The sequence below is a fragment of the Chaetodon auriga genome, chromosome 18 (assembly GCF_051107435.1).
Source record: "Chaetodon auriga isolate fChaAug3 chromosome 18, fChaAug3.hap1, whole genome shotgun sequence".
Lineage (NCBI taxonomy): Eukaryota > Metazoa > Chordata > Actinopteri > Chaetodontiformes > Chaetodontidae > Chaetodon > Chaetodon auriga.
This window is the reverse complement of record NC_135091.1, coordinates 14787766-14811523: the sequence shown is the minus strand read 5'-3', so window position 1 is coordinate 14811523 and position 23758 is coordinate 14787766. Positions and strand designations below refer to the sequence as shown.

The 23758-nt window shown below is 43.5% G+C and overlaps 1 protein-coding gene across 4 annotated transcripts in view; it reads left to right on the top strand.

Moving 5' to 3' along the window:
• Nucleotides 1–19945, top strand: part of plcb4b (phospholipase C, beta 4b) — a 64828-nt gene extending 44883 nt beyond the window's left edge. For 3 of the 4 annotated variants that reach the window (XM_076756282.1, XM_076756281.1, XM_076756283.1), the window contains 33 exons: nt 565–644; nt 768–821; nt 927–1008; nt 1123–1223; nt 1699–1756; nt 2691–2799; nt 3651–3861; nt 4079–4172; nt 4381–4460; nt 4579–4663; nt 4756–4846; nt 4945–5040; nt 5407–5555; nt 6279–6374; nt 6525–6669; nt 6835–6919; nt 7761–7885; nt 9072–9123; nt 9686–9788; nt 10021–10185; nt 11929–12133; nt 13018–13106; nt 13273–13429; nt 13516–13565; nt 14378–14443; nt 15032–15147; nt 15393–15468; nt 15598–15773; nt 15925–16026; nt 16148–16205; nt 16414–16500; nt 17167–17203; nt 17876–18094. In XM_076756282.1, the coding sequence (XP_076612397.1) occupies nt 565–644; nt 768–821; nt 927–1008; nt 1123–1223; nt 1699–1756; nt 2691–2799; nt 3651–3861; nt 4079–4172; nt 4381–4460; nt 4579–4663; nt 4756–4846; nt 4945–5040; nt 5407–5555; nt 6279–6374; nt 6525–6669; nt 6835–6919; nt 7761–7885; nt 9072–9123; nt 9686–9788; nt 10021–10185; nt 11929–12133; nt 13018–13106; nt 13273–13429; nt 13516–13565; nt 14378–14443; nt 15032–15147; nt 15393–15468; nt 15598–15773; nt 15925–16026; nt 16148–16205; nt 16414–16500; nt 17167–17203; nt 17876–17952 (3357 nt within the window). In that variant the 3' untranslated portion in view covers nt 17953–18094. Of the gene's footprint in view, nt 1–564; nt 645–767; nt 822–926; nt 1009–1122; nt 1224–1698; nt 1757–2690; nt 2800–3650; nt 3862–4078; nt 4173–4380; nt 4461–4578; nt 4664–4755; nt 4847–4944; nt 5041–5406; nt 5556–6278; nt 6375–6524; nt 6670–6834; nt 6920–7760; nt 7886–9071; nt 9124–9685; nt 9789–10020; nt 10186–11928; nt 12134–13017; nt 13107–13272; nt 13430–13515; nt 13566–14377; nt 14444–15031; nt 15148–15392; nt 15469–15597; nt 15774–15924; nt 16027–16147; nt 16206–16413; nt 16501–17166; nt 17204–17875 lie in introns of all 4 variants that reach the window. The other variant, XM_076756285.1, reaches the window with a different exon arrangement.
• Nucleotides 19946–23758: the final 3813 nt, after the last annotated feature.

Here is a 23758-nt window from a genome sequence, read left to right as displayed (position 1 = left end):
AGTAGCAGACCTCAGGAGGTGACAGAGTTATTTACATCTGCAGTCACACACACACACGCGCGGCACATGCCCAAACAGACTACCCCTGCTGCACCCGTTATCTTGTTTAACGTTTTTCTAATGATGCCAGTCATAATTTGTTGTGGAAGTGGAGGAGAGATGGAGCACAAAGAGGGAGAGCTGGAATCAAAGACAGAGACAGAGGGGTCAAACATCCTCAGGTTATCGTCCTCAGTGACGTCTCTGTTGATGCAGTCAGCAGAGGAGGCCTTCCTCTCTATTTGTTTACATCACCGCTCGCAGCCTTGCAGGAGCTCAGTGTTTATCATTGTGTGTATGTTTTCCCGTCCGTGTTCCTGATTGACCTGCCAAGCGGCTCGCCCGTGTGCGTGAATTAAGAGGCAGTTAATTTGCTTGTGTTTATTTCCCCAAAGACACTCACTCCTAAACTCGGTGCACACTCTGGAGGTACCCTCTTGGCTGCTGTGTCCTGAATGTGTGAGCTTTGGTTGGTCAGTGTGCTGAGAGTGCGTGTCCTGAATATTTGTGTCTGTTTGTTTGCAGAAGTGGATCGAGGGTTTGAGGTCAGTGATTCACAACTTTAAGGCCAATAACGTCTGTCCAATGACCTGCCTCAAGAAACAGTGAGTGCATTTTGCAGCGTGTCTTCATTATTGAAATTCTGTGTTCAGTTTTGTTTTTCTCTAAAATGTATATTTGATCATTCTGATTAGAAATCTGCCCTTTCTTTTCCTTCTGTTGTGCAGTTGGATGAGAATGTGCTTCCTGACCAATGTGAATGGGAAGATTCCTGTGAGAGGGTAAGTTGATGGATATGTAAGGTCAACCATTATTCCATCCCAAAGTGCTCCAGTTTGTCTCACGCAACTTTGCTCCTCTGTCCGTCTCTTGCTCCCTTTTCATAGCATTACTCGAACATTTGCATCAGGAAAGACGGAGAAGGGGATCTTCCAGGCTCTAAAGGATCTTGGCCTTCCCAGTGGAAAGGTCAGACGGCACAGACTGTTCACTGTAGTGGTCAGATGGATCATATGTGGCCCTTCAATCTGAAGGTTTATAGCTCTCATGTTATCAAATGATGGCCTTGTTTATCTTCCACAGAATGATGAGATTGAACATTCAGATTTCACCTTTGACATTTTCTACGCGCTCACGCAGAAGATCTGCCCTCGAACAGACATAGAGGAACTCTTCAAAAAGATGTGAGTCTCCTTCTTTTTTTTTTTATTTATACCTGCCTGCCTCCTTCTTTGTAATTGTACTGACTCTGTTCCTCTTAATGGAGCGTGCTGAATCCTCGAAATCAACAACTTAACAGCAGTCCCCCTTACATTGTATCACACCCCTGTTGCCCCGTGCCTCAATGGATGATATCTTCTGTTAAAATATTCCTCAAATGTGAGCTACTGCATCTTGTTGGAAATAATCAGGACAAATATTTCTGCGCCTGCTGCACTAACTATGTCTGGACAGCCTAACCTGCTTCCACAGTTCAACTTTAATTGAGTGGTGATTAACATATTGTTACTAAAAGTGTAACATTTAAGTATGATCCCTTTTTTTTAAAGACTACTTTTTAATTTTATCTGACTGACTGACTGTGTGAATGACTGTGCGGGTGTCTATTTTAAGAAGCATAACATTTTGTTTTTGTTTTTCTAATTAATTCCTTTGCAGCAATGGGAACAAAACTGATTATTTAACTGTAGACCAGTTAGTCAGCTTTCTGAATGAAGTAAGCTCTTTATCATTCATTAACTTCTCTGTGTATTTTGCTTGCCCATGCCCCTCTCTGCAACTCCCCCCTGCATTTACCCCTTGTCCTGCTCTGGGTGGAAGTTGCCCGGCAGCCTGGACTGGACATCAGCCGGCCCTCGTTAAAACTCCATTAATGAGACGGACAAAACATTTAACCTGCAGTCAGCCTGCAAGGGCAACTTCAACCATTTCCCCTATTCTGCATTCCCGCCCTCATCCCGTTCCCTGTGTTGTCCCAACCTCGGCTTGCCTCCTCATGTCTGATTTGTGTTGCCATGGCAACGGGAGGGTGGAGGTTTCCATCCTGTTGCTTCCTGCTCGGCTCACCTTGCTTCCTGCTGTCTGTGTTCTGTGGCCGTGCTCCTCTGGGCTGAGTACCTGCGTAGTCCCTCCGCTGTGCAGTCGCATGTGTGCTGCTTCGTCACGCTCTAGAGCCGCCAGCGGAGCCAAAACTTTGGTTAAATGAATTCCCGCCTGGCTTTGTGAGTCGGCAGTGGCATTGCTGTGGTGTTTTGATACCTTTGTTTTGTCAAAGTCGAGCTGCCTTGAACCTCTCCAATGCATACGACTTCCTTGCTTTTAAGCAAACACTTACCCACTGCACCTGTTAGTGTGGCTCACAGTCTCTTAGACTTAAATCTTGTTTGTTACATCCTCTTCATACCTGAGTGCTCTCCATTTAAGGCCACAATAATTAAGAACAACTGTAGTGATTTACGTTATTAGTCCAAATAACAAAATGTTCTTGATATGAGCACTGTTGGTACCTTGTCCCATGTTGCGTTTCGTTGGCCCCTGTCCTGTGTGTCCGTACAAGACGTTTGTTGTACTTCATCCAGTTTGTTGGGCATTGAGTAACTGTGCAGACAGTACCTGTGTGGATAAATCTGTGTGTGCGTGTTGCTCCTCAGAACCAGCGTGACCCCAGGTTAAATGAGATCCTGTTCCCGTTCTACGACCCCAAGAGAGCCATGCAGATCATCGAGAAATACGAGAGAGATGAAGAGCTGAAGAAAAAAGGTAAAAGGGAGGCGTGGAGGAAAACAGGAGGCGCAGATGTTTTAGGCTGTGCTGCCATCTGCCTGTGGACCTTTGGAACTACAGTATGTTACATCAGGCTATTGGTGCGGCTCTCTGTCAGTACAGATAGTTGATTCTTTTCAGTCTGTCTTAATTCCCCAGTTCTTATCATCATGACAAATTGACAAATGAGCAATTAATTGGTAGTGCTACTCCTTAATAAATACACTCTAACAGGGCCAAAGTATTCTCAAATGGTTAAACCCCAACAAGCTATTAAACATCTTTTGACACAGTGGTACCCTCACTGCAACAGGATCTGCTAACATCTGATTTTCAGTAATCTATAAGCTGGAGCGTACCCATGTTGCAGTTTTCGGTTAATATACAATAGTAGATAATATTAATATTTCCAATTAGTTTTAGCAAGAATACCCAACATTTAATCTCATCTGTATTTGTTTAATAAGTGATTAAAAACCATTCACGGTAGCTTTCTGGGATAATGTCTCCTGTCTCAAAGTACAAACGGTGGAAGTATATAAACAGTAAAGTAAAATGTGTAACAGTGAATCCATCAAGTGTAGGCAGTCTAAATTGAAGGCCAGCATGTATTAGGAAAAGTAATAAATGTCTGTTTCTTTAAACTTGATTTAATTCATGGATACAAATTATTGCAATTGGGTTCTGCCAGAGTTATACTACTGACTATACTCAGGCTGAAACAATACATGTCCTTTTTTTTTTTTTAGGAAGTTATTTGTTAACATCACTCCCATCATTCAGTCAGTTATTCTAATGAAGAAACATGACTATTTACCCTCAATCCTTTTAACTTCTACCCCACTCAGGTCACATGTCCAGTGATGGGTTCTGCCGGTACCTGATGTCAGACGAAAACGCTCCAGTTTTCTTGGACCGGCTGGAGCTGTACCAGGAAATGGAACAGCCGCTGGCCCACTACTTCATCAGCTCCTCCCACAACACTTACCTGACAGGGCGACAGTTTGGAGGGAAGTCTTCAGTAGAGATGTACCGCCAGGTCCTGCTGTCTGGATGCAGGTATGCATGTGTGTCACAGTCTGTTAGGATCGCATTTACACGTGAAGGTGTAGACACACATACGCCCCTTTGCATTTATGCAAACGGACACCCGGACTTAACAGAGAACACTGATGTGACTAAGGCAATACTGTTGTCCATGGTTATTTCCCCACTGTGGGACTAATACAGGAATATCTTATTACATGTATGTTCTGTGTGGTTTCCATCCTGTCAGATGTGTGGAGCTGGACTGCTGGGACGGAAAAGGAGAAGACCAGGAGCCCATTATCACTCATGGCAAGGCCATGTGCACAGACATCCTATTCAAGGTGAACGAACAAACAAAAACACACACATACACACAGCGAGATAGTTCTGCTGTTCACTGCAACAGTTGCTTTAATATTACTGTGTAAGGTATGTCTGCCCCCTTGTGTTGACAGTATGACATTGCACAAATCACAGCTTCTTTCTCCTCTCATCCACTTCTTCTTTTTCATGCTGAACTTGTTTTTCTTCTTCCTTCTCTTCCAACAGGATGTTATCCAAGCCATCAAGGAGACAGCATTCGTCACTTCAGAGTACCCTGTTATTTTGTCCTTTGAAAATCATTGCAGGTGTGTGTACATCTAACATTTAGCAAGGGTTTTAATGCATAATAATTTTGCTGTTATTAGTTTTTACTTAGAGACACAGTACATGTACCCAGTGCATTCTGTGTGTGTGTGTCACCAGTAAACCACAGCAGTACAAGATGGCCAAGTATTGTGAGGAGATCTTCGGTGAATACCTCCTCAAACTGCCTCTGGAAAACTACCCAGTAAGTCCTCTCTTTCTGATTCACAGTGTCAGAGTTTATTGCATTTGGATGACAGTCATGTATATTTTAATATATTCTGTTCTCTTTGGCAGATTGAATCTGCGCGTCCTTTACCCTCTCCAAATGACCTCAAACGTAAAATCCTCATCAAAAACAAACGCTTGAAACCTGAAGTTGAACAGAGTACGTTCACAACTCCTGCTGACTTGTTCAATCTCTGTTCATTACATGTTTTATGTGTTTAATATGTGTGTGTGTGTGTGTGTGTGTGTGTCATACAGAACAGCTAGAGGCCTTTAAGAAACACATGGAGGCAGGGGAGACCAACACCCCTGCAATCATTATGGGAGAGGAGAACGAAGACGACACAGAGAACGGTCAGCTAAATGACTGCGTGTGTGTGTGTGTGTGTGTGTGTGTGTACACATAGTAATTTATAATGGAGGAGTTTTATGCCGACGTGCACAAGATGACACCGAATCAAAGATCTTTTAAACAAACATGTTTGAAGGGAAAATGATTGGCGAACACTCATTTTAGTAGCTTTTAATTTGATTTAATAAAAACCACAATATTTACAGAACAAACAAGCCGTCCTCGAAAAGCTAAGCAAAAGTAAGACTTTGGTGTCTGTTTGTCTAAATGAAGACTGAATGCATCAAGTAATAATCAAAAAAAAAAAAGTTTGCAGAAAGTCTGTCCCACAAAAAATTACAGTGTGGTTTTTGTGTGTGTGCCTGCAGGAGAAAAGGAGGCTGAGGAGAAGGATTTGAATTCGGAGGCCCCCAGCAGTCTGTCAGAGGCAACCAGTGAGAAAGAGGCCAACAGTGTTTCACAGAGTAATGCTGTCAGCTCGAGGAAAGAGGACGAACGCAGCAACAGTGTCAAGAAGGTGGATTGTCACTTTGAATATTGTTTGTTGTCTGAAATACTAAATTTAACGATTTACACTGTCATGAACCAGTGATGCCTTCAGTTTACAGTAGATCTCACTGAGCAGTACGATTTAGAAACGCCTTCAGAACTATAACTGATTGCTTCCCTCGGTAACTTTAGCTAAATATAGAACAGGGTGGTCTAAATCATAGTGTCCCATCTTGAAAAGGTTATAGATTCGATTAAAGCAGAATTTACAGTTAGGTCTTGTGCCAATTCTCCTAATCCATCACTCTGCAGAACTGCCTCAAAGGTGGCTTATTTTAAGGACAAAAACCTGAACATTTCAAAAAATCCAAAACATACAACATTGAGGGTCTGTAGCCATGCAGTCTAAGGACAAATGTAACACAAACTGATTTGTTCCATCATGTGGTAGAGAATATACACACTTTATATGTCTTTAGAACAAATAAATGCTGGTCAGTGTAGAAGAATAACACTCTGGTCTTACCTGACAGGAGGCCAAAAACCTTCAGCTCTGCTTCCAGTCCTGAAACAAAAATAACAAAAAAACAAATTTAGGACAAGATTTGTCTGGAAAGTCTTTTTAGAAGATTGTATTAAAAGGATCTTGTCACTTTTAAGATCCTCTTATTGTGTTCATCCATTATCATTTCAGAACTAAAGTGCTGACATGGATATTGAGACAGAACGTTTGATCTGTCTGTGTTTCCAGGTGCCTGAAGATGAAGTGACAGAGATATCCGAAGCCACAGAAGCAACAGACGCCACAGATATCTCAGAAGCATCTGACCAAGACAATAACAAGAAGGCACGCAAACCTCTGCCACTACACTGTCTCTCACATTTAATCACTTCTTAGTAAAAGCAAACGTCTTGGCGGGGTTAATGCATCGAACCAATCCGGTTTTAAGTGTGCATGAAACAGACTTTTGTGTGTGTTTTTTCCTGTACTGTGCAGGGTGGGGAGGAGGCAGAAGACTCTGAGGAGGCTCTCATAGCTCAGTACACCTACGTGGGAGCCACCACTAACATCCACCCATATCTCTCAGCCATGGTCAACTACGCACAGCCCGTCAAGTTCCAGAGTTTTGACGTTGCAGAGGGTGAGTTTTGACTCCACTGTGAGTTCATTCTGCAAGCTTATTGTTCAGAAATACATAAAACTTTACAAGGATGCTAAATGAGTAGTCAGTCAGTCCCAAATGATCTATAGGTCATCAAAGCAAAACTCCATGAATACGTCTCATTCCCTTTTCTCTGTGTTTCAGAACGGAACATCCACCATAACATGTCATCTTTTAACGAGTCTGTCGGTCTGGGCTATCTGAAGACCAATGCCATCGAGTTTGTCAAGTATCCTTTGGCTCATACTGCGTGCTGCATTTAGCTGAATAACAGAATAGCTTTAAGACAACATGGAGGGGAAAAATGCATAAAATTAGAAGTAATCAAATTGTTATAGTACAGTACCTGTATTACAAAACTTTATTATAATAAAAAAATCCAAGGTGAATGAAACTGGAGGCATCCATCTATGTGCTACTGCACCGCAATCTTAACAGCATGCGTCAAACCTGAAATACCTGACCTTCTTGGCCACTTGGGGGCAGCTGAAACAAATTGTTAACCTATCATCAACATATCATGAAGTTGATATGGTAAACAGCAGTCCACCAATGTTAACCCTCTTTTAGCTCCGTTTTGGTCTTCACCAACTCTTGGGAAAAACCTGGCTCTTAAGCAGTTTAATGCTCCACTATGTTCACCAGCAGTCACTGTGTTCATCTGCTGTTTGATGCTGAGCAGGGAGTGTACAGTCAGTTTTTCTGGCCTTTTCACTGGAAGTTGGAGTTTTAAGTTAATAGATTGAGGTCACCTAAATGAGAACTGAATGGCAGGTCAGAGCTGATGTTTTTCAGCCATATTTGTTTCCATGCTGCAGTCGGAAAAGAACCGGAGGCCTCCAGAGGCCAGCGTGCCTTTGGACTGTATGACTTGGCCTGACACACACATACACTTTTGCCTCTCTCTCTATCTCCAATGGGACTGCTTGACCCAAGCTGTTCACACTAAAAATAGTCCTGCAGTCTGTTCGACACACACAAGCACTCACATGCATACCCACACATGTGCTGGAACGCACATGCTCTCCCTCTCTTTTTGTTTTTTGAAATTTTCCTCAGCGTCAGTGCAGCTACAACAAGCGTCAGATGAGCCGTATCTACCCCAAAGGGGGTCGGGTAGACTCCAGTAATTACATGCCTCAGATCTTCTGGAACGCAGGCTGCCAGATGGTCTCGCTCAACTTCCAGACCCCAGGTACCACAGCACACACCACGGGACCTCTGACCTCACACACACCCATATCAAGTACTCCACATACATCATATACATATTACAAGCTCTCAGTCTTCTGATCTGAGTGCACTGAACTTCTGACCTCACATATTCATCCATCATACTGAGTTCATCTTCTACATGTGTTGAACATGGACTCACTAATCAACAACCCTTACTCTCCCAGCCAGTTCACACACGCCAAGAGTAACAAGAACAAGAAGGATATTTTGACTAAATGAAAATCCAGTTTGGACTGAGATGTTAGTTTAGACAGTTGAACTAAATTTAAAAAAAAAAAAACATGTTAGCTTAGAAGCTTGGTGGTATTCCAACAATGCTGATAGCTTTGATTTTATGGGCCAAGGTTTTCTGATGTCTGTGCCCGGAACATCTGCCACCACTCCAATATAATGGAGTGAATTTCATTTGTGTTGCTCCAAGCCTTTAAAAACTACTCTGGAAACACTCAGCAGTGATATGTCAAGTCCCATCTATCCGAAATAATCCACAGATTTTACTGGGAGTGTTTAGGTATGAGAAGTGTACACAGTGAGATCTGGGGTCTGGTCTGATTTGAGTCAGTGCATAAGCAGATAAGAGGAATGCTGAATTTTGTTTGTTAATAAAAACAATGTCTATACTAGATTAGGGGCTGAGAAGACTTTTCACCACATTTGTGACATAAGAATAAATCCTACACCTCACTGGACCAAGCATTGTTTTGCGTAAGTGTACACACTCAGTCTGAGAAGACAAATTAGCTCTTAGTTTCTGCAAGTGGGTTGCTTGTCATTTTTCAGCACTGGGTTCTCCCACTTCATCTGTATTTCACTATGATTCTCCGTTACACACACGCACCTATGCAATAAGTGATGCCTGTTGTAAAACAGCTGCTGCCCCATGGCCAGAGGCAAATGGGGTTGGACCATATGGCCTGCTGGGAGCGGAGCATGTGAGAGGCTGGAGGGGGGTCACACAGGAGGTGGAGCTTCAGTGATGGAGGGATAAATGGTTAGAGGGGAGAAAGAGAGATGTCAGGGGAAATGTCTCTCTCTTTCACAATCCAGAGAACCACATGCAATGAACAACTGAATTAATTGTTTTAGCTAAGATTTGATGTTTGTGTGTGTGTGTCTCTAAACACCGCTCTCATTGTCTCTCTCAGATCTGGCCATGCAGCTGAACCAGGGGAAGTTTGAGTACAACGGTTCCTGCGGGTGAGAAGGGCTCCTCACTCCTGTCTTTAGCTTGTTCCCGTCCGTCCCAGCCCTCCCTTCCCCACCCCTCTCTGAAGCTCATCAATTAAAGCATGTCACATCTCATTAGTGGTTGCCATCGGCGACCGTAGCTACTGTCTGCCCCGAGAGCCGATGAGCGCTTTGGGGAAGCGAGCTCATCTTCTCCCGCCTCTGAGGTTCTCTGCAGTCATCTATCTCTTCCTCTCTCCATCGCTGTCTCCGTCCCTCGGCTCTAATACTGTCCCCGAGGGCACAGATTTTACTGCTAATGCTGGAAATCTCATATGTGGGAAGATCAGGGCTTTTGCAAGACACCCATCATTACTAATGCCATTCAGCTGGGCCCCCGGTTAACACACTCCCACACACAAACGCTTCGGATCTTCTTAGTCCCTAAAGATTATTAGAGAGCTTCACTGAATCTAAAAATGTCTTAGAAACATTGGAGTATTTTATTTTTTGGATTATATATTTCATATTTTCAGTGGTATCACATTTAATCTAAAAGGCAGCTTGATTTTACTGTGTGTGTGTCTGTCAGGTACCTGTTGAAGCCCGACTTCATGCGGCGGTCAGACAGGATGTTTGACCCTTTCTCAGAGACGCCGGTGGATGGAGTCATCGCTGCAACCTGCAGTGTACAGGTCAGGTCATCGGACACTTCAGTCATCCTATAAATAAAAACAAAAACGACAATAGTTTAGCATGAAAATATATCCATAAAAAAGGTAAATATACTCTTTTGGTCACTTTAGTGATGCAGATGATTGTACTTCACACCCACTGCATCAAGATCCAATCGCAATAAATACTTTTTAAATATTATTCCTGTGACATCATTCAAAAGTATTCAGAATTATGTCCTTTTTACTTTAGGTGTTCTCTGGGCAGTTCCTGTCAGACAAGAAAATCGGCACGTATGTTGAGGTAGACATGTATGGGCTGCCGACAGACACCATCCGCAAGGAGTTCCGTACCCGTATGGTGATGAACAACGGACTGAACCCAGCCTACAATGAGGAGCCCTTCGTCTTCCGAAAGGTAGAGAGACGGGCTAGAAAAGGGGTTGTTGGGTGAGATGAGGTGAGATAATGAATACAGAGAGGGAAAACAAATGTGCTGCGCATACTGGAATGCTCTCTGCATTGTGATGGAAGCGGTAATATTTGAACAGCTGGAAGAGGAGGAAAAGGAGAGGGTAGCCATGATTTGGGTTGGAAGAAAGGTGTTAGTCATGATGGAAGGTACTTCTCCTTACAGCAGGGAAAGAGAGAGGGAAGGATGGAGGGAAAGCAAAGGGGAAAAGAACAAATACACAGTGGCATAAAGATAAGAGAGGAGGGAAGATTGAGAAAGAAATGCAAATGTAATGACGAAAACGATAGTGGAGCAAAATGTAGAAAAGTCCGTTCAACAGGAGGAAAACTAAGAAAAATGTAGTGACTTGGAGAGGGGGAAGAATGATTGTAGTCATTTACAAAAGTATCACAAACCAAAACAGAGAGTGAGACAAGAGGAAGGAGAACAAGGGATCTAGTTTGCCAGTGCTTTGGCTCACAGAGAGGAAGGGAAGGGGGGGGGGCAAAGGGCAGCTAGAAGAAAGGAATAACATGAGCAACCAGAGAAACAAACAATTAGTGATGAAGAAAAAAGGGAGAATGAAGGAGAGAGATTAAAGATAGAGAAACGTGTGTGTGTGTGTGTGTGTGTGTGTGTGTAATAGTGCTGCTCTCAGCAGAATGAGGAGTCTCTCAGCCATGACTGTGACTCCAGCTTCCTAACACACATCATCAATCACAGCCTGCCGCAGTGCTGCTCTGCTCACACACTCTCACACACACACACACACACACACACACACACACACTTACACAGTGCTATCAAAGAGGGGCATCACAACCAGAGCTGCTCGCAAGACTCGTTTCTCACATCTGCACACACACACACACACACAGAAATGCCCTCAAATGCTGCCACACCTCTTGTATGCCTGCATACACAGCACTGTCAAGATGAGTCAGAGCGAACAATACACACGAGCAGCGCACGCATACAGTACATCAGCAAGGCTACATTTGCGCAAGCACACACACGCACGAGCAGGCGCTTCCACTCATTCATCTCTAGTGAGTATTCTTCGGCCTTATCTCTTACCCTCTCCTTCACTAGGTATTAATCATCCTCCTCTCTCCATTCACTTATCTCCACACACAAGGCCAGTTAAGACTCCCGCTTCCTTATTTTTTTTTTTTCCAAGGGTGTGCACACATAAGCTCATCCACAGACACTAGTTACACACACACACACACACACACACACACACATACACATATATGTGTGTGTGTGTACAGTATAAGATCCACATCTCTCCCTGTGCGTACTAGCTGTGGAGATGGTCTTGTTGGTAGTAAGATAGGCTGTGTGTTTCTGCACTATCGTGCCTTTTTCCTGTATCGCACTGTGACGGTCCCCTGATAGTGTCCCCTGCAGTTTCATCCTTGACCTTCCCCCCTTAATGATGCTGTGCCTGGTTTAGCTTAAAAACAGCATCTTTTTACTGTAATGGCTGTGAAATAGCTGGTTGTTTCCCAGCTTTCACACCAGAATGAGTTAAGCAGACTTCCCACAGTACCGCAGAGTTGACTGACCGACTCCTAACTTTCCGTCTCACTTTTTGTCCTCCCGCCCCCTTTCCCTCCCCTGTTCCTCTACCTGTTTTTTCTCCCTCTATTCTGGCTCCTTCTCCCTCCCACCCTTACATTTCTCTCCATCCCTCCCTCCTAGGTGATCTTACCGGATCTGGCAGTACTGCGCATCGCCGTCTACGACGACAACAACAAGCTGATTGGCCAGCGCATCCTCCCTTTGGACGGCCTACAGGCTGGCTACCGTCACATCTCGCTGAGGAACGAGGGCAACAAGCCCCTGTCGTTGCCCACCATCTTCTGCCAAATCATCCTCAAGACCTACGTGCCCGACGGCTTTGGAGGTGAGGGGAAAAGGAACACACACACACACACACACACACACACACACACAGTAATTACAAAACTGTACGTATATTTCTTTATGTGCTTTTGGTGTGTAAATGCAGAATTACATACTGGCATACTTTAACTCCTCACTTTACTCTTGGCTCATGATAAAGTTGTTTCTGTAGCCTGTAGGGAGGAGAAGAGGAGAAAGAAGGCAACTGTGTCTCTCGCTCACTGACTCTCTGTCTTGGGTTGGTTTGAACATTCAGAGTAATGGCATGGTGCAAACGATGATGACAGTGAAGTGCAGTAATAGACAGTTTAAAACAGGCAGAAGCATACAAATGAGCAGGACAAATGGAGTTGTCATTAAATAAAGCCAAGGGGCTTGTGCGGAGGGACCATTACTGTAACCATTAGCTTTGTTCTAGAAGATCTGCTGCCAGAATCACTTCCTGACCAGACACTCAGCACTGTACCAGGAGCTCAAAATACAACCCTTTCCTTAAGAATTAGTCTTATTTAAACAAGAAGTAAGATCCTAGCCCAGTCAGTGGTGTCAGAATAATGAGGCAGCAGTTAATCATGCAGGGAGGATAGCTTTTGTGATAGTTCTGAAGATCTGTGTGAGTGGAAATGGATTACATCTCGCTCACTCTGCTGCCTTTCTTACTGAAAAAGATCATTTTGGTTACTATAGTGGAGAGAAATGTTTTAACCTCTTCAGAGATGACTCTAAAAAGTGAATTTTCCAATTTACTTTTTTTCTTGAAATAAACTCTTCTTGGTAAGTTTGGAGTCTGTCATAAGGGATATTCAGACATTTGCTCATTTTACACTTGGCAAAGTACAATCCAGCCCTGTTTATCAAAGAATCTTCTCTTTCTCTGTGTTTTAGCAATTGTGGACGCCCTATCGGACCCAAAGAAGTTCTTGACCATTGCAGAAAAGAGAGCTGACCAGATGAAGGCGTTGGGGATTGACACGGTACACATGAGAACTGACACACACATCTTAAGCTTCAGTTTGAGTTTATAGAAATGCTGACTGGTTTGAAGGATTGTACCTGATTGGCTGGGTACAGCCAGTGTTATCTCACTCTGTACTCAGATGTTACTGCATCCATACAATAGAAATGGTGTCCCTTTTGTAGAACGACATAGCAGATGTTCCCAGTGGAAGCTCCAAGAACGACAAGAAGGGAAAGGGTAAAGGAGACACCGTGAAGGCCAGTGTGACACCGCAAGCCAGCTCAGACATGGCCCAGACCTCCAATGCTGCCCAAAATAACACAGCAGAAACCAAGAAGGGTATATACTGATATTCAAATATACACACAGACATATTTACACTCTGTGGGCACAGAGTTTAACTTCACTTCTCTCTGCTGTTTCAGATACCGCACTCGTGCCTAATGTCAGCATTGATGACTTAAAACAAATGAAGGTTGGTAATTCCTCTCTCCTACAGCTCAGTCTGTGAGACATTAAATGTGCAAGAGTCAGTACCTAGAAAGTATGTTTTTATCAGGTTTTTCTCATCTACTTACAGCAAAGTTAACAAGTAAACTATTAGATATTTACAAAGCATGTGAGGTGATGTAGTATTTATTATAATTGTTGCTAAATGATGCAATGTGCTCATGAAATTGGACAACAAAAAGGTATGATCACATTACATTTCTGTTCAATGAAATTTCCCCGCACTCTGCTCCAACAATGATGACACGTCACATTTCTGATGCAAGTAATAAATATTGATAAGTGCGATCACAGGCTGTAAACAGTCTGTGAGTGTGACACTGCAGTTTGTAGACTAGTAGTCTGATATTATACTAATTATGGTGATAAAACACACTAGAATAATAGAAAATCCTCCATTTCCAAACTCAATGCATCAGCATTTCTATTGGCCGACTGAGCACATCTGCTTGGTCAAAGATGAAGAAATGTGAAAAATATTCATAGTGTAATGTGACCATCCCTTCATACTATAATAGTATTATAATTATTGAACATAGCTTCACATAACTACTGCAGACAAACAGCTAACTTTATCATTATTTTGGATAATACTTTGTATAGCAAACGGCTATGATCACCCTTTTATACCAGTAATAATCTCTGAATTACCTTGTAAAACACCTCATAGATGCAGCTACTGTACCATCTATAATGCTTCTCCGGGCTGGTATTTTCAAAAGCTGTTCTTAACATGACCTGCACAAGATAAAGAAATACACTTGTCTCCCACTGCAGACGTACCTTAAACTGATTAAAAAGCAGCAGAAGGAGCTCAACACTTTAAAGAAGAAACACTCAAAGGTGGGTGATTGTTTTAGTGCCGACCTGTCCGTTGCTAATGCAAAGAGGCTGCTGCTTATTGTGGACAGTCATTGATGCTCAGAGGGACAGAAACACAGCCTCCACCTTTCATCTTCCACTGACCACATCACTGCGTTCATCTCCACACACCGAACCACACAATCTGCCCATTACAAACACACATTGATGCAGCCACATAATTAATGTTTTGTAAGAAATTAGACTTGCTAAAGTTGCTTTTCCTTTGACCAGCTTACCATAGTGATCATGGAGGCTGCTGGCTCATTCATAGAGGCTGATTAATTATCACAGTATTCAGTCTTACTGCATAACACATGTATAATCGTACCATCCAGACCCATCTGTTGACTGAATAAAGAAGACTGCTGGCTCATTACTCATCATAGACAACAACATGTGAATGTTTTTGAAATATGACAGTGGCAGTTGCCTGTTTTTTTGGTATGATTTCAAAATCTGTTTTAGGCTTAATACTGGCTAATGGAGGAGGTTGATACATTAAAAACTACATTTCCACATTATAAATTAATAAATACTTAAGTGGCACACACTCTTTTTTTTCAATAGGATCAAAATACAATGCAGAAAGCCCACTGCACCCAGGTGGACAAGATGGTGTCCCAGCACGATAAGGAGAAGACAACTCTGGAGAAGCTACTAGAGAAAGCTATCAAGAAACGAGGGTAAGAGGGGGAAAAAGAAAAGTACAGTGTACTGACATCACTGCATTGTCTGGGTTTGTTGTGTGTGCTAGTTCAGGCTTCAGTGTCAGATAAAAATATAAAAGCTTTTGGAAGGCTAGTTTGTGATCAGCTTCTGAAAAACACCTGAACCACTTGACTTTCCTTCCTTGTGGATGAAAGCACTTAACTGAATTTGACTTGCATGGCCTTAAATCATCACTTACATGCAAGTGGTTTCCTCACAGGGAAAACAACTGCCAGGAACTGAAGAAGGAGACAGAGGATAAGATCCAAACACTGATCGCTGATCACAAAGTCAAGGTAACGCAAAACCTCCAACCCCAAAACCAGCAACCTTTCCACAAAGCTATTAGCTGCGAGGATGGCAAGTGCCTCGGCTGTGGATAACTAACTGAGGTGTGTACCTGTGACGTGTGTGTGCGCGCGCAGGTAAAGGACATCACAGCACAGCACACTAAAGAGTGGTCAGAGCTGATCAGTAGTCACAGCAGCGAGGAGCAGGAGATGAAGGACAGCCACGTCACACAGCAGTGTGAACACCTCAAGAAACTCCTGGCCACAGTCCAGGAACAGCAGACCATGCAGCTCAAACTCATCCATGAACGGTGAGAGGCTCTCACACACGCACGCACGCACGCACGCACGCACACACGCACGCACGCACGCACGCACGCACGCACACACAGATGCATAAGTGTGACTTGTTGTCATCAGGTTTCCTTACAGCACATGTGGCTTCTTGTTCCACAATTTTAGGCAGAGCAAAGAGATGCGTGCCAACCAGGCCAAGATGTCCATGGAAAACAGCAAAGCTATCAGCCAGGACAAGACCATAAAAAACAAGGCAGAGAGAGAGAGGTGGGCCACACACACACACACACACACACACACACACTGTCTACTATCACGTCATGTCTTTGTGTTGTGATTGATTTGTCCCACTTTTAACATCTGGCCCTGCTTTCTTTGTGCTGTTTAGGAGAGTGCGAGAGTTAAACAGCAGCAACACCAAGAAGTTCCTGGATGAGAGGAAGAGGGTAGGCTGTCTACTGTTCTTTTTCAAATATTTAGCTGACAAACACGCCAGCAGCTCTCCCATTTTATTGCATAATGCTGATGTGTTGATACAATACAAGGAAACACTCTAAAGAAGAATGTGTGTGTATGTATATTCACTATGACAAAAAGGATCTCTAAATATAAATGATTTGTAATGTATAGTCTTTGTCTCTGGTGTGTCTGCAGCTGGCCATGAAGCATCAGAAGGAGATGGAGCAGCTAGAGAAAAACCAGAGAGAACAGGTGGAGAAACTGGAGAAGTTCAATGAGCAGGTACAACACCTAATTTAAGAAAATGAACCTTAATGTCAGAATTTCACTGCTAATACACTGTTCAGAAGAAATCCCTAAAGATAATTGGTACGCCTGCCATCAGCTGACTGCTGTTCTCCATCTGAACTGCAGAAATGTGTAGGCACTACATTTATTAGACCCACTTCCTTCAGAAACCAGATATGTCTCAGTTTATGGTCCTCTGTGCTCCACCGGCCTTTTAAGTGGAAATGAAACTTGAGAATGGAGACTGAAGCAGTTCTCTGGCTGATTTCTTCCTTTAGATAATGGCTGCGTTTTGGATGCTGTCTGTGCTGTAAACTGTAAGCAGTTTTGCAGGGAATGTTCCAAAAAGCTGGAATCAGAATTGCTTCAAGACAAACAATGCTGCTCCCAAGGAGTAAACACAAAGTCCATATTAAAGAATCAAAGTCTCAACTGTTGCACATCGTTTCTTCACACAGTAACGACGTAGCTCTGTACTGAGCTGTTACCTCAGTGTAAACACTTTACCAGACTGTATCTCTCTGCCCTACATGTATTAAGTGTACATATCTCCATCTCTCCATTTTCTTTTGCCATCTACCGCATTCCATTACCTGTGCATGTCTTACATGTATGCACAGATTCATTTGTTTTTAATATGATTTGCTTCTTCCGGCACAGCTTTTGAAATCACACCATGCAAACAAACAGGTTCAAGGTAGGCATCTCCATCTCACTCAGCTCTCCCTCTCATAGCACCTCTCTGTCAGTGCATCACTCAGTGATCATGTTTCCTTCCATGGCTTTCCCGTCTACCTCTCAGTCACGTCACTCGTCTGTTCATTGCTGCAGTTTTCTGCTGAGCCTGTTAAAATCTGCATTTTCCTGCCATTTAAATGATTACTATAATGAGCACTCATGAGGTGAATCACCACGGAGTAAAGCGGGGGAATAGTACACATCCGGCCCGTCTCTGAGGAGATTGCAAGATTGAAAAGAAAGAAAGTGATTCATTTTTCTTTGTATTGTGAAATCCCATTCCCACATTTGTAGTCTGCAGCTCTCGGGGTGTCAGCAGTGCCAACTAGCAGCTTGAGTCATTTATCACCATGACTCACCAGCTATTACTAAGCAAAAAACAGCCAGCTCCCAACCTGCTCCACTGTGCTTTCACCTCAGCTCATAATCGTTCGCTTTCATGGTATGTGACAGTGTCCCACTGCAGACTTGTTGTAGTAACCATTACATGTCACAGCTAAGAATGTGTTCATATTACCTGCAAGGTAGTGCAATTGGTAAGAAAAGACAAAAGGTGGATCCTCTTGTGAAATTAGTGAGAGCTTTAGTTTCTGTGTCTGTTTGTCTAACTGTGTTTTCTGTCTCCTCCAAGGCCAAGGACATGCAGCAGATGGTGAAGTTGGAGGAGGAGATGGACCGCAGACCTGCCACGGTGGTGTGAGCGACTGAGACAGAGACACACACACGCATGCACGCACACACACACATACACACACACACAAGTAACCACACACACACTCGCAGGTGCAGAAACACTCCACCGTGGATAGCCCTCTACAACCCAGAGACGATTACCCTGCCTACATCACTGTCTCTGTAATTTTATGTCATTTTCATACACAAACACACAGTAGCCCCCCCCCACCACTGAGTTTCTGCACCCTCACCCCGCCCACTAACTTTATGCCACTGAGCCATTCTCACTGTTTGACAGGGGGTTCAACCACTTAGCGAGAGAGGACATGTTACCTCAAGACGAAGCAGCAGAGTCAGACGCATCCCCTCCTCCACTGTATGTAGATCTAACGCTTCAATCGCCTTCAATGTTCTCTGCATCCTACAGGCAGCACAAGGGTCGACACACACACACACACACACACGCACGCACGCACACACACACACACACACCTGCACTGCAACACTCATGGGAAGTGGATGTTGGTTCCCCTTTTTAACTTGTTTTTGTTTTTTTTAAATCGGTACCTGATTGACTGCTCCAGAAACAGCGTGGAAGAGGGGAGAAGAATATGTATAAGATTTAATGTCAATTCAGCACAAATGAATAAACTTTGTGAAATACACTGTATGCTACACACCAGTCCTGTCCTGAGCACTTTGTATGTGATAGGCCATCATAACAATGTGGAAAATGTAGCAGTGCACTACTGTAGATTTTCTGTATTTCAGTAAGAATGTATTTAAAGAAAAAAATGTATGACAGAGTGGCAACACCCCCCCCCCCCCATCTATTCCAACAATGCAAGTTATTTGATTTCACAAAGATGTGTTACTGACTTGTTTGTTGTTCAGCAATGTTATGAAAAGGCTTATTATCTTACTGAGTCAGTCAGAAGACTATAAAGGGATCACATGGGCTGATGTTCACTTTGATTATTGTGGCCAATTGTAATTTTTTTTTTTTTTTTTTTAGCTTCTAGGAAATACATAACATGGTGTCACTGCTGTGCTTCACTTTTACATGAAAATAACATTTATTTCCAAATGAAAGCGAAGCACAGTCATTTCATCTTTTTTTCTGTTTTTTTCAGTCGCTTGTGCTCAGTCGTCACAAGTTTACACCTCCAAAACTTAATTCTACTAATGTTTGGCTCAAAATTATGTATACTATGCAAAAAAACCAAAACAAATACATGATTCCCTCAAAGCTTAAGGTGTACAAAATACAGAAAATCAATCAGGACTAAATATATCACAATAGTAACCAAAATGTGGTTGCTTTTTTTAAGCCTTTACCCAGGCAGTACCATGACTCCAAACACACCAAACAGAAAATACGATGATATGACAAAGGGGCCATGTACCAGTAAATATAAGGTTAAGTAGAACTCAAATCGGCCTCTGCATTGAGGAGTCTTGCACTTGAAATTATTGTGAAAATTGTGCCAAATCCGAAGTAGACTGGCAACAAAATGAAACCACTCTTGGAAGCGTATTAATTCTGCTGTAATACTTGGTTTTAATTGACCGGCCCGTCACCATCAGACAAGAACTTTGGCAGGCAGAATTCAAAGCCACCTCGTCGCATCAGTTCCCCACTCATTAAAGCATTGTTGAAGTGATGTGCTCCCTTAATAGCTTCTTGACTGCACGTTAGCCACCTCGGCTTGTAATCCTCATCATTTCCCCGCTGGCGTTTGGTCAGGGGAGATCAGACTGAATAATTATAACAGGTCTGTAACAGAACCTGTGACACGGCTGCCACACACACACACCATCCACACCAGGGATTTCAGAGCAGGCCTGTGTCCCGAACAGGTTCGAGGAGGCACTGTTGTACACAGCCCAGGTGACACGCTGGACAAAAAGGGCACTGCAGAGAAACATGTGACTTGAAAGTACTATTGTGAAGTAATCCTGTGGGTACTGTAATATCTGTGCACATATGATCATGCCAGGCATTCACACTGCATGGCACTACACTAAAAAAAGATTGACCAAAATGACAAAAGTCATAATTATGATGATAAGAAAACAGAAACGCGGGAATAAAAGCACCTCTAGGTGTTTTGGCCTTTTTTGAAGATTTTTTTTTTTTCCCTGTGGTTTTATTCTGCTGTAACTCACGTAAAGGGTAGATGGGATGTTTTTGTATATACTGGAATGTATGTAGTTGAATTTACTTTTTGACCAGCTGTCCTCTGTCATAGAAGGGCTCAGGGGACAGATGGTCTGTTGGATGGTGGGGAAAGACATTTATCAGCCACCGGGTTTTCTTGTTTGTTCTCTTGGTTTCTGTTCTCCAGTCTGCCCTTACTGCACCACACGACACAGTATAAAGCTCTCACCACATATCTAGTGCAGAGATAAACGAGTAAAAGTGCTTTTAAATTTTATTCCATCGCTTTCAAATGTGCCACTCAGTGTCTGTTAGGAAGTTAAAATTATTTTATGAATGATAAAATGCCAAATTAAGGGGTTATTTATATGAAGATATATATAAATAAATGAATATATATATATTATATATATTAGATATAATGTGTAGTTTAAGATTATTATGTTTGTTAGAGGCTTTTTTGCACTAGTTGAATGTTTCTGTTGTGTGACTACATGTAACCTTTGGCTCTCTAGTTTGTCAAAAAAAAACAAAAAAAACATGGCAGATTATTTTTGCAGAGCGTCACCAATTTGGTTTCCTCAGTTTCTACTGTATCTCCTCTTTGTTTTCTATTTGAACTGTAGCTTGTCAACAAACCATTCTGTGTGTGTTTTTGTATTTATATTGTATTGTTGAACTTCAAGCAATGAAAATACTGTTGTTATCCAGCTCCTTTAATACTGTTTTATAGTATGTGTACCAATAAATCCAGGTGTAAAATGGGACATGACCACGTGGCTCGTTTGTGTTTTTCAACATAATCTTGTTTTGACTGGTTCATTTGCATCATTTGGGGCGTGTTTTGGGGGAGTATGGATATTGAAATAAAGTGTTTCAGTGGCTTTGTGTGATTTAACAGCGCCGCACGTGATATTTCTATGAAAATTCATCTTTTCTTTGACTCATAAAAACGTTATTCTAACGCCAACAATGGAGATCATTCATCCTCTCAGCCTGTTCCTGCTGAGATCTGATCACTGCTTATTGAAACTGTCTCAAGTGGGGTCACAGTGAGTCTGCAGGCCACATTTATTGTTATTAGCGGGAGTGCGCAGCGCGCGTGCACTCAGCACCCCCGCACTTATTTCCCAAACAATGACCACAGCAGTCTAATCCCAATCAACAAGTGCAGGATGAATTCATATCCCAGATCCACTCTTGAGCACTGGCGGCTCCAGCAGTGAAGCCTTTAATTGTTATTATAAGCGAAGTATTTCCATTAGAAAGACGAACAAAGCGCGGTAATTATGTTTGCGTTGCCCAGCAACTCCGCGGCTTCCCCCTTCACTATATAACAGAGGCGATTCATTTGTGTTGTCAGCGTTCGTCTGGGGAGAGGCTTCACATCACACGGCCATGACACTTCTCCGATAAGTTTTTGACCCGTTTCACAATCATGTTCAAGGCTCAGGGGAAGTCCGATGAGCGAACGGGCACTGAGATCCTCCTGGAGGCGATGTCCAAGGATCAAGTCCACCTGGCCAGGTTCGTTCTGGACGCGCTGGATGGGGAAATCGTGGATTCCAAAACAGAAGGCACGAAGACCCCCCTCATCTCCTCTATCCTGCTGCCCGATAGTCCGACTCGGTGTAAGTTTGTGGAGCTTCTGCTGCAGAGAGGAGCCAGCGTCAACTGTCAGGACGGCAACGGGCGCACGGCGCTCAGCTACGCCTGTGAGAAAGGCTACCTGGATGCTGTGAAGATCCTGGTCCGAAACAATGCGGACCCGGAGGTTTTGGACGCCTGGGGGAACACTGCGCTAATGTACGCCGCAGTAGCAGGTCACTCGCCTGTGGTTGAGTTTTTGGTGAGAGCTTTCAAGAGGCTGGGTCTTCAGATAGACAGGCAGAATAAAGTTGGCAACTCTGCTGTTGAAGTGGCGAAGTTTCTGGGCCACACAGAGTGCATCTGTGCGCTCACGAACAGCTCCAAGAGGGGCCGTGAGGCTGACAGAGGCGCTCAGGCAAACGCGCAGCCGCGACTTAGTATTGGATGTGGTGATGGAAATGACAAGTTTGAGAGGAAAGTTGAACATCTAGTGAACAAACTTGAGGTCCTCCAAACGTGCAGTCATGCAGATTGCCAGTCGGGTCAAAATTGCTCTTGGCAGCCGAGGCCTCGGATGAAGCAGAGTCGGTTGCTGTCGATGGACTCCATCGAGGAGTTTGAAAGCGAAAATGACGAATCCTTCTCGCCTCCACAGGAGCTGGTCTTCTCCGGAGTCCTAACCCCTAAACCCCCTCCACGGACTTCCGACCACAAGCATCTGAAACCCGGGGAAAGGCTGCCCACCTCTGATGATCACCTCCCCCCTCTTAAACAGAACTTTGAGGCTCAAAAATCTATTTTCTTCTCACCCCGGCCCAGCAGAAACACCCCCAAACCCAGCGCGCCGTCTGCCCTGGGCATCTTACTGACTCCCATTGCTGCCAACCAAAGTGAGAATGAACCATGGACAGAAAATTCTAAACTGTCAGACTTTGGTGGTCGCAGATTTCATGACAGCTACTACAAGAAAAGATGTAGTCTGCCAACCAGCATCCTCAGCCCCACACCTCCGGAGCGCACACTGGTGCCTTTGCGTAAATCCAGAACCGTCAGGATGCGCGGAGCGTCTCCCTGCAAGACTGAACCTCCTCAGTTTACCGCAGCAGCTGCCGCTTCTTCAACCAAGACTTTCTCGGTGTTGAGCAACAAACTCTTACGCCGATTTACCTCCCCGGAGTTCAAACAGGACGTGAAAGAGCTGGAGGAGGATCCGCTGTTGACTTCGGGGCGGATGCCGCGATCGCAAACTTTTCCTCAGGCCATAAAACATCCCCAGGTGGACAGCAAACCCAGCATCGACAGCATCAGCTCCGTCAAGTGCGAGTTTGACTTTCATTTCAAAATGCCAAACTCTTAAAAAAAAAAAAAAAAAAAAAACCCGCGCGGCATTTGTTTAAGATACTCACTTATTTTTATCGTAAGTCTATCGCGTTACTTTTAGACCTAGTTGCATCAGACACAATCTGCTACTTTTCTAAGTTCATCTCCAAAAGGTGTCCTGTGATCCTAACTGACCTTCAAAACTTCAACGAGATCAGACAGCGTCCACGTCTACAGTTCAACAATCCATAAGCCCTGCAAAAGTTTCTACAATCTGACATCCGGACGTTACCAACCGAAGAATATAGGGAATAATAAAAACGAACCGAAATGTTTTTAACTTCGACTGAAGAACCGAAAAATCAGCAGCAACTCTAAGCACTTTGCGTAAACTCTGTGCGTAAATGCCATGACCTGCCAGGTGCATCCAGCAGCTACAGAGTGACACGAACTTGCAGTTTCAGTGTGGCTCTGGCTCCTGTGCTCAGCAGCATTTGCCACTCCTTTTTGAGTGGGTGGGGGTTGCATGGGGGGGTGGAGGGGTGATGTGCAATAAATCCTAATCTTTTCAGCACGCAGCATTTCCTTGTGTTGTGCTACAGTCTTTCACGTGTGTCTGCCATCTTCGATTACTGATTTGAATGGTTGCCAACAGTGAATAAAATCTCACTATCTGAAATGAACACGGTGTCCTGCCTTAGATGAGAGTGAGTGTGAGAGAGAAAGAAAATATCTCATTAAAATATAATAATCCATGCTTTGGTGTAA